Here is a 14,294-nt window from a genome sequence, read left to right as displayed (position 1 = left end):
TAACAAGTGTCTTAGCTGTGTTTATGATTGGGGGTAGTTTTCCTCCATGAAGTGCAATTTGAAGTGGCAAAATTTTCAGTATCAGTTTTGTGGTTTCCAATACTAAAATCTGTCTAACAAAAAAGTAGCCTTGTTGGCATTATAATTGTTCAGATGTTAACTGTGTGCCTACATTGAGGTATGAGGCTATTGAAGGTATTCAACGATCCTCCTACTCACTTATTAATCTAAGATTCTATTATAAGCTATTTTTTGAACATCATCCACAGAGACACTTTTCCCTGAGTAAGAAGGCACAATATTGGTATTTGTTGATGGGGGGGGGGGGGCTTTCATGACTAAATCTCCTGACATTCATTTGTACATGATCAGTTAGTTGGGAAGCATGACAACAATTGGATCTCCAAAACTGTTAGGTGCTTTGAAAGATATGGGAACATCCTTATACTAGAATTATATATGTAGATACTATGATTATACACCTATGGAGGTAGGAGCAGTTGTGTTCCCCCACTGTTACTGCATAAGCAGTGAGCTTGAGGTCAGAGTCCCTGAAGTTTTCATGCAGCAGATCCTCTAGCCAGTTTCAGGATGAATGAAAATTGTAGGATCTCCACAGAGGGGGGAATGATGTATCATTGATCTTCCCAACACTAGAAGACAGTTTACTCTAAGAAAGAGTTGATATACAAGGAAACCACTGGCCTGCAATGAAGGAATCCCTATCTTGTACCAGCTCTTTTCTCTAGGTTAAGGTTCTTATGCTGATGAGGGAGGTAGTAGTGAAGAGGAGGTTGTGGAAGGGTAGTCAAACATTTGCATTGAAATGGAAAGCAATTTTATTCCAGGAAACATGAAGGTGCAGGGTGGGCTTCAATCTCAGTGTTTTCCTATCCCATTCCATTCTCCCCAGAAAGGCCAATGAGTTGAACTTCAAATAACCAGTAGATTCTCATAGGTGCTTCTACTTCCTAAGAAATCCCACCAGTCCACAAGACTCAGATTCAAATTGACCCAACAATGTCAAGCCAGTGTGGATAACTGCTACCAGATGGGGTTAAACTATAGTCAGATTTGGCTCCTACACCCCTCGGAGTTGGGCAGCAAAGGGCACAGGCTTCCTATGATCATTACATTAAGCTGTAAATAATGCAACACTTCATATCATGTGATTGACTATTTGGTACCCTTCTTATCGTGTTATGGTGGGGGGGAGGTCGTACTACCAGAGCAGGCCTGCTTAGCCAACAACAACAAAAAAAAACCCTTAATGGCCTTTCTCCTCTAGAGCAGAGAAAGAACTTAAAGTCTCCTCAGTACTCTTTAAACTTCAATAAACAAATATGGTGAGAGGAAACATATGGAAGTAAGCAATATGGTTCCAAACTAGAAGACCTAAAGTCTGTGGTGAGCCAGCTAGAAATACTGTGAAATACAACACAACTTTTATAAGACCAGATGAGTAGCAGAATGGTAATGTGTAGGAATAACTGAGAGGTTCCTTATTGAACAGGAATTTGGATGGACTCAAGGATTTTAGTGGAAATGAACCGAAGAGAAAGTGAAAACATTTTAGATAAACTAAGGCAGGGCCATGGTTTCAGTTTGTTTCTTCATTAGGCTTTTAAAAATTCTGGCCTTGGTTTTTCATTAGGCTACAATTAATATTTGGATGTACAGAAATTTCTTTGGGACAGAATAGTTAGATGCCCTTTCCATTTTTTTTTTGTTCTCCACTGCAGGTAGTTCTCAAGAAGAAACTTTTTAGAAATAAAAGATGTTCAGAAATGATTTTCCAGTCTTTGCTTCACTACATTCTTTTTGCTTCCCAGTACAGCCTTTCCTCCTAAAAACAGGTTCACTAAGCACACACAGCCAGGAAAAGGCAATCTAATATGACTCAATAGAACAACTGAGGACAAGGATATTGGCTTGTTTAAACAAGTGAACTGAAATAAGATGTATGTTCATATTTGTTTGGAAAGAACCAAACCAAAGGAAGCTTTGCAAACACCAGCCTAGTTCCTGAATTTTGATTTGCACTATGACTCTACTTCAATGACTGCAGTTGGAAATTTGAAAATAAAAACTCAGTGACAATTGACAAAGTCAAAATGCTTTTATTTATACTGAAGTTAGCAAGTACATTTTTAACAAAGAAGGTGTACTTCAATTTAATATATGATAGAACCATACATGTTTCTAATCTCTAACACACTACTGCATTTTTCCCCTTAAAATACAAAAAGCCAAGCTGAATTGAACATAGAAAAGCATCAAATATGGTCAGGTTACTTTATCTATTAGTACTTAGCTCATATTCTTAAACTGATCAATTGAATGCAAGGACAAAGTTACATCATTGCATTTAAACTGTACACATGTTCATTTTTTTAAAATGTAATATAGATTGAATAAATCCTTCAGTAAACAAAGCTTTGCATAAACACAATTGAAATAACTCCATGTTGAATAGTTTCAGAGATAAACTGGAATCAGAAGCATCTTCATTTATGTAAAGCCAGCGAGGACCTTTCATGCTGAATAAAACTGTTATGCCATTGCTAAACAGTAATAGCTACCTCCTTAAAAAAACAAGTTAGTTCTTCTGAGAAATAATTCTCATATGTGCTTAAAAATACTGAACTTCTATTTTCAGGAATCCAAATAATCTGATGTAAGAGACTTGATTTAGTATCGGTAAAATTTAAAATTTCTTAACATTTCTATAGGTAAAGTGTCAGTTTTTAAAGATCTTTCAAGTTTTTTGCTATAGTGTCTCCACTTCCCACAGCACTGAAGACCTTGAAGACTGATAAGACTAATTTCATAAACCGTGATGTTTATAGTAATCCACATTAATTTTGCTTTTTGTACATAATGGTATGTTTGAGATCCCTATGGTTTACCACAACAAGGAAGAAGGAGTGTATGGTTATCATCTAAGGTAATGATAGCATTGTACATTTATAACTTCCCCTCCTCAGCTTAACCCTGAAACTGTGTATACTGCATGAAGGCAGACTAATTATGAGTATCAATTTAACCACGTGTTTGGTCAAACCAGTATCTACTTAAATGTTGACAATCATAAGAATCCATACCATCCATATTTGTTTCTGTGGATAAAAATTATACTTGGAAACAATTTTCAAACAGCAATTCTACCTCTTTTTGTGTAACCTTGCTCTCTTCCATAGCCATGGCTTATGGGCTGAGTCTCTATCCAGCTACCTCCTAACAATTCACCTTTTGTCACAAAAGAAGAATCAGGAAAGAAAGTATGGATGTACAAATCCATTACCCATGCTTAAGAAACACCTAATGTACAAATCCATCACCCATGCTTAAGAAACACCTAAAGTCTGTGTTTGTGAGTCAAATGTATCAACTTCACACATAAAAGAGAGTACATTTTCATTGTTGGACTGATATTTCTAGTCTAAAATATTAATTCAGTCTAGTCAAAGTTTAGCATTGCCAGGAGGAAAATATACACTTTGTATGCCTTGTGTATAAAATATTTAAAATATTTATTCTTTCTTTATAGAGGTATTGTGGTGATTCGCTGGAATTTTCTGGATAATACCTCAGAACCAAAAATAAAGGTATGATAAGGTAAGAGAATAATAAAAGTCTGTGTTAGATGATCTAGAGGGTCAAACTTCATTAAACAGCAACCAGATATTTTGCCAAAGAGTCTGTGGAATTCACCTGTTTTTCCTAGGACCAGAAGAAAAATAGGTTGAATTTGGGGGAATTGTTTTTTGTTTTTTTAATTTTTTTTTATTTTTTTTTAAATTTTTTTTTCAATTTTTTTTTATTTATTTTTGGGACAGAGAGAGACAGAGCATGAACGGGGGAGGGGCAGAGAGAGAGGGAGACACAGAATCGGAAACAGGCTCCAGGCTCCGAGCCATCAGCCCAGAGCCTGATGCGGGGCTCAAACTCACGGACCGCGAGATCGTGACCTGGCTGAAGTCAGACGCTTAACCGACTGCGCCACCCAGGCGCCCCAGGGGAATTGTTAAGTAGTCTGTCAGCCTGGAGAATTTCTTAGATAGCTTTGTGGCATCTGAGCACAGATATTTGATAAAATTCACCAGATACCTGCTCAATTTTCCATTCTACCTCATCTTCTGTACACACAGCTTAAAGGTCAAAGGAAAGCTCTTCAGCCTCAAGTGGAAAACGGTCATTTTATCAGGATTGAATTTTATACAATGTAGCTAAAGCTTAAATCATGCAATATAAATTGTGAACATTACAAACATGAAAGCAATGGCAAAACAAAATAATATTTTATAGAAAAGGTCCATAAACCCAGTAACAAATGGTAAAAAGCAATCACCATTTACCCTTTAAAAAAATGGTTTCTTAAAAACCTCTTTTCTTTATTATGTTTAATTACTGCCTTTATAAAAACAGACAAACATATCTGCCCACAACCTTCATTAAAAGTGCTGGTTTATAAGGCCTATCAGGAACTATTTCCACAGCAGCTCAAATCCAAAGAAAAACTAGGCTAACAAGAAGAAGACAGTATTAATATGAATCAATGTTTCTACCCAGAATACAATAAATTAAGATTTCATAGTAGTAAATTTTTTCTCCTAATTTGGAGGAGAGTATCAAAATAGATTCTTGTGCAGCATGCGGTATAATGCTGACACAGATTCTGTTATTGTTTTGCATATACCAATACTGAGTGATCATGAGGAAAAAGCCAAAATTGACCTGCTAACTGACACTGATCCTTGGAACAATCTCAAAGTTTGCCACATTTCAATTTCAAAATACATTTTAGCTATAATGAGTGATTTATCATTTAGTAGTAGCTGTCAAAGTAAACTCCTAGATAAAAGAAAACATCTGGAACCATAAATAGAAGAGAGCAAAAGCTGAATTTCAATCCAAACCCAGCATGCTCACTTCATTAGGAACAGGAAACAGCTAATTAGTAATTAAATGTCTCATGTTTTTAACAGGATTTGTACTTGGCTTCCAAAATAAATGCTATAATATGCACCCTAGATATAAATAAGATTAAAGATCAGGAAAAGCAACCAACAAAACCTCTCTAGAGGAATGTTATGGAGATTGGAAATTTATAAGGAGTGATACACAATGACATTTGGGAAGAGCTGACACAGTTTATTCCATTAAGATTTACCAGATAAGTAAAAGGGTGAATGTGATATACACAAATGTGACCATTAAAAAATTGGCCCATATAGTCCTTCCCTTAGTACAGCACTGCCTGACATGGACATGCACCATGGCACAAGAGTCTGAATATGAGCTTCTGCTGATCAGTTATGTTTAAAAGGCCACACCAAGTTGTTACAAACTCAGAAAGTGTGAGATTGGCCTTCTGTGTCATACATCTTAAACTTATGAAAGGAAAAAGCTAAAATCAGGTGTTACAAAAAAGGCAAATATGTGGGAAAGGACTAGAACAAAACATATGAGGATTTCATATAGTTCAATCAAAATGAATTAAACATATCTATTTGTAAAAAGACGCTAGTTTGTTTTTATGCTGTTTGACTATCAAATAATGAGACATTTCTGGATGTTATATTTTTAGTCACACCTTTTTGTTATTCAATTCAGATATTTAATATTAAAACAAGTTTTAAAAATTTTATTTGCCTCTGTCCATGACTTATTTCTGATCTTATTTCACTGAATTAGGTTAAAATAGCACACCTACTCTACACAAGTAGACCTTCTACAGTCTATCAAGAGCACAAGAAGCCAAATTCCTGTGTCTTAGAAGAAATTTTTTCGGAGCATGGAATGACTGAAATGTCACATTAATATTAATTAATGTAACATTTTAAAATGTGTAGAGTAGGTGGTCATTATAGCAGAAATTGCATGTACTTCCACAGGGAACTGATTATTGGAGAATGGATTAAAAACAGAATTGGCCTTTTACATAAGAGTGGTGCTTTTGTCACATCAGAATTTAATTCTAGGCAGTTGTAAAAATAACATAACAGATTAGATTTTGTTTGGTGTAAGGAGGGCATTATAGGATGAGACATTAAAAATTTTTTATCACTAGATGCCACTTAACACATTGGAATCTGCTTTATTAGATTCTTAAGAGGCATGAACGTAATGATGACAGGTATTGCCACCATAATGATGACAGGTCTTTAGTCATGTCTCCATTAAGTAAATGGTCAAAAATATTTGAGGGAATTTCCTGGACAATTCAGACAAATGACCCATTTGGTTCTAATTACTGGAACATCTTAGGCATCTGGTCATATCTAGATCAGGAGGTGAACAACGGAAAATAATGATGTTAACGATCCATCATGTCTGCCTTTTTCCTTTCTTATGTCTATACATTTTTTCAGTCTGGTTAGTTGTTGATTACTTAATAAAGAGGAAGCAGGATTGGAGATAGGAGGAGAGTAGAAAACAGTAAAAGGGGTATTCTTAGTAGCTTGGCTATATTTTTTATTATTGCCTTCTTTACAAATAATGAATGTGCTAGTAGAGATTAAATGACTTGCTTTACATTAACAGATCAAAGGAAGAACTAGGTATGGTAAAATCTACAAACTAGATCTGTCTATATTCCCTTGGAGAACACTACAGGTAACGTGCTTTTTGTTTGTTTCTGTCTTTTTTTTAGAAAAGTGAGCTCCAAAGCAGTGATAACAAATATTGGTCATTTGCACAAGTGTGTTATCTCCTCACATACTTCCTATTAAATCCCAGGTCAGGCAAATATAAAGCTATTTCATAGTAATGACAGCTTAAGTGGGTCTACATTTAAATTTCTGTCACACCATTTAGAAATAGCATTTTCTCTGTCTTAAAAATTCTAGCACCTACTTACCCCACTAGGATGCTGTGTGGATTACTGTGATAACGTTTATGAAGCACTATGAGCTCCATGGAAGAAAGGGGTTATAGAAGTGTAAAGTATCATGTTCTATCATCATTATGATTATTCCTTAAAAACTTGTGAAGCCCATTCTCTAGCATATTTTTCCTGTACGTGCAAGGTTCTATTTATCAGTAATGAACAAATAGTAATTGAAGGTTCCATATTTTAAGAATTTGAGTATTAATTCTAAAGAATTACAGCACTAGATAAGCAGGTAACTTTTACAGCACTCTATTCGTGCTTATGATCAGTTGGAGTTCCGTCATCAGTGTTCAGGCTGCACAGAAAAAACAATAAGACCTGGTCAAAATTTCATTACAACAAAGAAAACCTAAAATCTATTCAATGAACTTCACTGAAAACCACAAACTGGCTTTACACTATTTTTTTGTGCTATATATGTTCAAGAATTTAATAAATCTCTGTGCAATAAATCTATTATTTTATTAGGCTTATCCCTTAAACATATATTCATTCATGTGAGTTTCATTCTATTAAAAACAAAATTACACAAAGGTCAGCAAAACTGTAGATTTACAGTAGTGTAAAGTTTAATCGTATTCTCTACAGGTGATATTGACAATATAAAAATAGTATAAATTATATTTCCTAACTCTAAAATATCCTTATGAGCCCCTTGTGCATGTGCTACATCTTTACAACCTGCAGTGAAATGAATTACTAGCTTAATAAGCAAGGCATTTAGAAAGGTTTTCCCCCTTTATAATATAAAATGTGAATATAGATCCACACCATTTTCTCTGTGCCAAAATCTTTACTAATAATTGCAATTTCATGAGATTTCCTTCCCTGACAGATGGTGATTTATAAGTAACTTCTCATTGTGTATTTATTTAATTTTTTTATTTGAGTATAGTTGGCACACAATGTTACAGTAGCTTCAGGTGTAAAACATAGTGATTCAACATCTTTATATATTGTGCTATGCTCACCACAAGTGTAGCTACCATCTGTCACCATACAAGGCTATTACAATATCATTGACTGTATTCTTTTTTCTGTGCCTTTTATTCTTGTGACTCATTCATTCCATAACTGGAAGCCTATATTTTCAGGAAGCAAAGATGAAAGCCAAGAAATGAGTCTATTATGTTTTTGAATATTGAATTTATGTTTAGAGAAAAAATATTTTTCTTACCCAGGGTTCATGTTTTCTTCCAAGTGTTTCCTCACCACTTAGTCACTCATATAAACAATGGGATTAAGGAGTGAACTTGTGATGAGCAGCAGGTGTTGTATGTAATTGTTGAATCACTAAATTGTATACCTGAAACTAATATTATACAGTGTATTATTAACTAACTGGAATTTAAATAAAAACTTAAAAAAAACATGGGATTATCTTAAGAACTGATAGGCTTCATCATAGGCATACTTTGGGCTATGAAACATTTATTTTGGGGTAGTTACCTTATTTTTTTTCTTTTTTTAAGTTTATTTATTTTGAGAAAGAGAGAGTGCACACGGGCATGAGTGAGGGAGGGGCAGGGACAGAGAGGGAGAGACAGAATCCTAAACAGGCTCTGTGTTGTCATCACAGAGCCTGACATAGGGCTCAATCTCATGAACTGTGAGATCATGACATGAGCGAAGATCAAGAGTTGGCTGCTTAACCGACTGAGCCACCCAGGTTAGCTACATTATTCATGAATTAATGGCAATGTTTTATAAATGATTTCTCCATAACTATTTAGTTTCATGTTTTCTTTAAGTTGTTTAATTAATGGGCACTATATTATTTGGCACTAAATAAGGTCACATCTGAAAGGCCATGTTTTCCAAACCTGAATGAGAGAGAGATAAAACACTGTGCTGGTTAATGTTCCACTTCAGTCTTAGGTTCAACCCAAATTAAATATTCAATTAATTGTATGAGATCTACTTAAATTGTGGAAATTTGTTCAGAATGTGGCATTCCCAAATCAGTGATAATAGTTTAGGGTCCAGTTTGTCATTAGTACAGTAGTAAAAATACAGAGCTACTAATCTGAAAGTAGGGAAAGTACACTAATGTAAGACATGGGAAGATAATAAAATAGTATAACATTTTATTACTTTTTGTCTAGAGAAAGCATTGCTTTAGAGTCATCTTTAGCAGTATCTGGTGTTGATTTTATAATGTGGTATTTTAAAAAATGGAAGTTTCTTGAAAATAGTAACCACTTGGCTTTATTAGCCCCCCCCCCAAATTTCTGATATATGCTTTAATCAAAACAAAGATCAGTATAGGCTGTCTTTTCTTTTTTTTTTTTTTAATTTTTTTTTTCAGCGTTTTTTATTTATTTTTTTTTTTGGGACAGAGAGAGACAGAGCATGAACGGGGGAGGGGCAGAGAGAGAGGGAGACACAGAATCGGAAACAGGCTCCAGGCTCTGAGCCATCAGCCCAGAGCCTGACGCGGGGCTCGAACTCACGGACCGCGAGATCGTGACCTGGCTGAAGTCGGACGCTTAACCGACTGCGCCACCCAGGCGCCCCTAGGCTGTCTTTTCTTACGCACAGTGGAATATCAACCTCTCTTGCTCACTTTTAACTCACTTTGTTTTTTTAATTAATTCTTTAATATACCTTTTTCCCCTTTATTTAATTTCTAGTCCTTGTAAGACCAACCTTAAAAGGTGATTTATTTCATTCATTCAAATATTAACTCATTTATTCATTTTTTTATTAAGCACCTGCTACATAAGGCACAGTACTTGGTGTTCAATATATGGTTATTCTAATATGAGGATAAATTATAAAAATATATTTGCCATAACTATATACTGAAGAGAATGTTTTAAAGCAAGTTTTACACATCAGCTTTATGCCGAATATTTCACTCTTACTAAAATCTACACCTGGAAACACAAATAATAACTTCATATATATTTTATAGGGCATAGTAATAATGATATCTTGTATTTGTCATACTTTCTGACAAGTATGGATCTAACTTTCTGATGAGGATGATTAGGCAAATATAATTAATATTTTACTAAAATTAAGGCAGAGAGAGGTTGAATGACTCTTCAAGGTTAGTAACCAAGTTAGAGAGTAAATAATTCTGACTACTAGACTAGTGCTCTTCCTACTACTTCATTGTGTCTCCCACAGACCAGTTATAAAATGTCAATAAAATCACATGTGTCCAGTACACAGACCTGCAACTGTTGAGCCAGACTAAGATCTAGATGTACTTAAATTCTACTTTCCTGAAGAGAAGAGAAACAAAAAGAAAAAAGAATACATAAAAACTAGTATCTATGGAACATTGATTGTTAGGAAACATACTAAGTCATTCTAAGCACTTGTTTCACATGTAGAATTCCAGATTCTTTCACTACTTATTATAGATAATTCCATGATGAAAGTGGTAAGTTGTTTATGTTTCTATGTCATTCCTCTAAAAATCTAAAATTAATTATATCACCCACCTTTCATAAGTAAATAAGGTATAAAATGTTTTATAAAGGTCAAATTTATTTGAGCTTTGTTTAGGATGCATATTGCAGATATTTTAATGTAATACTTAAAAGTACAATTAAGGGGCACCTGGATGGCTCAGTCGGTTAAGCACCCAAGTCTTGATTTCAGCTCAGGTCATGATCTCATAGTTGGGAGATCGGTTCTTTCTCTCCCTCTATCCCTTCCCTCTGCTCATGCTCTCTCTCTCTAAAAATAAGAAAAATAAGAGTACAATTAATTTCTTATTTTATAACTTTTAAGTATTCCTTTTGTATGTTAAACTAATAGAAAAACACTAGAAATCCCTCATTTCAAAGGAATTAAAATGTGCACTCAAAATATGGAGGAAAATGAAAATGAAAGTAATGGGAAGACATTAATGTTTACTTGAACAACATTAAAAATGACCACATCCAACATTTCCCATAGAGGGTTGAAATACAGTTAGCAGGAGATTGTAAGATTTGAGTTGCAGGTTTTGCCTCACTCATTTTAAATGGTTACACACCAATGCTGAGATCAACATGATATCCATTTGTATTTTTTAAAATTTATTTGTTGAGAGAGAGACAGACAGAGAGAGAGAGAGAGAGAGAGAGAGAAAGCAGGGGAGGTACACAGAATTCCAAGCATACTCTGTGCTGTCAGCACAGAGCCTAATGAGGGGCTCGATTCTACCAACCGTGAGATCATGACCTGTGCCAAGATCATGACCTGAGCTGAGGTCAAGAGTGTGATGCTTAACTGACTGAGCCACCCAGCAGCCCCCATTTGTAACTTTTTTTAAAAAAATAAGAGGACTTAAACATTTATGGTGCAATAGGGAAATAGTGAAGGAATGCTTTAAAAATGCTGTTTTCTTAAAAGAGAAATTGGTGAAAATGTTGTCCAAATACCTATTTGCATTATTGAGGTAAAGTAGATTCCAGTTTCAGTATGCAGAATATTACTAATGTTAATTTTCAAACATTAAACAAGTGAATTATAAACTGTGGGGGGTCATCAAATTAGGGGACTCCAAGGAGGTCTGTATAACATTCTAAAGAATGTTTCTCTCTGAAGTCACTTTAATTTCAAAAGTTGATTTTTATATGGCTATTATAAATGAGAAAGCAGTTCCCTATGGTGAACAAATAAAACTTTATGCTAATGGCCCATGGTAAAGAATCTGGCCTAAAGTCACATAATAGAGGATCTGCTAGGGTCTTGTTCTGATAGGATGATGTAAGTTTTGCCACAAATTGAAAATTTTCTATTTCTACTTCAGCTTCCCTATACAGTTATAAATAGAAAAGGGAGCTATATGGTATTTGTGTAATTTTTATAAGTACTACCTCAATCTCTGCAGTTTTAAGGTAGAAGTGATTATTTAATTATAGTTGGTTTTAGACTATTTTGGTTAAGTAACTACAAATGAGAGAAGCCTTCTTCCATCTAGATCCTGCTGCATTGTTTTGCATAGGATAATATTACAGTTAAGATATATATCCTAGTTAGCTGACTATGAGAGATTTTTACAGTATAGGCTGAAAGTGATAATATCAATTTGAATTGATAATGAAAATAATGAGTGAGAGAGTTAAGATTGCTGTGTTTTAGAACCCATTATCAATAGAAAGCTAATTAGCTTTTCCTAGGCTATTTTCCTACTTATAAAATGGGGTTAATCATACCTTTATTATTTATCACACAAGGATAATCCTGGTAGAGAATGTGTGTGTTAAAAATGTCACAAAGACAAAATCCTCTTTCTGATGGAATTGTTACTAAGCCTAGGCTTGCCACATTTTGAACAATGGAACAGATAAACTTAGCCAAGTCTAAATAAAACCCAAAGTTTTCAAAGGGAAGGGAGACGAGGGAACTGGGAAGGGAAACATCTTGAATGTATATATTATTTGAATTCCTGGATCCAGCCATACCTGAATCTATCCCTGGAAGTTTCAGTTAAGTCACCTAATAAGTTGTTTTCTTAACTTAAGCCCTCCCCCACTCAATCCCCAAAAAAGAAAAGAATGGCACAAAGTTCACCAGGCTATACAAATACTAGATCTTACCTTTCTTTTTTTCACTATTCCATTTTTAGGGTTATCAAATAAGCATGTTGGCATAGAACCACCATACGTTTATGTGGCTGCAACATAATTCTGCTTTTTTTTTCATTTTATTCTACTTTTTAAAAAAGTGGTGTGACAACAATGACATATTAACACAGGCTTGTATGAAAATTCTATGTATGTTTTTAATTAAAACACAAATGTGAAACTGAGGAACATTCAGAGAAAGGTTTTCCCTTGGAATTTTCCACAGGTGTATCTAGGTTTGGGGTGGGATGGAATGAAATTTTTTTTACCTTATTTATTTATTTTTGAGAGAGAGAGAGAGAGAGAGAGAGAGAACAAGTGGGGGAGGGGCAGAGAGAGAGAGGAAGACAGAGAATCCCAAGCAGGCTCCACACTGTCAGCACAGAACACCATGCAGGGCTCGAACTAATGAAACCATGAGATCAGGACCTGAACTGAAATCAAGAGTCAGCCACTTAACCGACTGAGCCACCCAGGACCACCCTGCCCCCTCCCCCAGATGGATTGAATTTTATGCTTAAAAATGTATTGCATAAGTACAGAGGATGGAGCATAAACTAGTTAGGTAGTTATCAGAACTGAGTTAACCCTTCCTAGATTATAGGCAGAAAGACCTGCTGATTGATGAATTAGTTCTATAGACTTCCAAAATGCTGAGTAGCAGAGCAACCTTTTTTACCTTGCAACTCCCACTATCTTGTTATCACTACAACTACAATTTCATGTATTGTGTGAGATTAACTGGAATTTTAAGTCTTAGATCTGTAGATGAGATTTTGTTATCATCATCATTAGTGTGGCATCCATTCAGTCATTGCAAATATTCTGATAACAATGCAACAGTAGGTGGTGCAAGCCGTTCCTTGACATCCAAGCCCTAAATTATCAAGTAATGTAAGGTCTTTACATCCTCCTAAGAAAGAACTAAAAGGATAATGTGTGTTATCTGACAGGTATTTCATAGAAAAACGTATAATATGGACTGGGATGTACTAATAATCAAGATAAAAAATCCGGTGAAGGATGAAGGAAATGAGAGAGAAATAAATACTTGCTGCTGCTTTAGAGAAAGTTACTCAAACCTTCTCTGTGGGGTGTGTGCTAATTTTTTTTCACTCTATATTGGCAGTTGTAGTAATGTTTCTCTGAGTAGTAAAAAGGCTCTTACTCTCAAATGAAGCATTTAAGAGGAAAGAAGACCCACTTACCACAATCTTTCGAATCTATGACACTCTAGACACTTTACAAAAGAACATTTCCACTTTAAAATGGGAATATTAAAGTGCCTATGTATACCTTCCAACATAGTACAAGACATAAAAGGGGAGGACAATTAATGATTGATGAGGATAGGGCAGGAAGTAGTCTATGGAACCCCAAGAGAAAGATGTAGAGCACAATGTGGTGGGAGTTAGTAGAAAAGCCTATAGAGAAATTCTACCTTCTCTCCCTTTAGTTTTTCTTGTCATATCATATACATAGCAAGTAATATATTTGATTTATCTTTTCCAGTCTCCTTACTTGCTCCTATCATCACTTTCTATGCTATTATACAAAATTCTGAAATGACAATCTTAGTCCAAGTGTAATTGTTTTCAGTAAATATTGGCATTCTACCTTAAGCTCATTGGACAAATGTTATTCTAGGTTACCAAATGAGCAGGAAAGAGAGAATATGAGGAAGTTTCAAAGGTCAAGGAAGGCCAGACATTGCTCAAATGGATTTTGAGAGAGTAGATGAGAATATACATATTCATATGTATTTCATAGTATAAGTATATATTCAATTTTTTACATTATAAATATATATTAAATTACACTGTAAGATA

General features: G+C 34.8%; 1 protein-coding gene across 1 annotated transcript in view; it reads right to left on the bottom strand.

Moving 5' to 3' along the window:
- Positions 1 to 3,896: 3,896 nt before the first annotated feature.
- The window catches only part of DACH2 (dachshund family transcription factor 2), a 742,450-nt gene continuing 732,052 nt past the window's right edge, over positions 3,897 to 14,294 (bottom strand). Inside the window, exon 13 of the mRNA XM_019824052.3 lies at positions 3,897 to 7,190. Coding sequence (XP_019679611.1) covers positions 7,186 to 7,190 — 5 coding nt within the window. The 3' untranslated portion in view covers positions 3,897 to 7,185. The remainder of the gene's footprint in view (positions 7,191 to 14,294) is intronic.

Source organism: Felis catus, chromosome X (assembly GCF_018350175.1).
Source record: "Felis catus isolate Fca126 chromosome X, F.catus_Fca126_mat1.0, whole genome shotgun sequence".
Classification (NCBI taxonomy): Eukaryota; Metazoa; Chordata; class Mammalia; order Carnivora; family Felidae; genus Felis; species Felis catus.
This window is presented reverse-complemented; position numbering and strand designations above follow the sequence as displayed.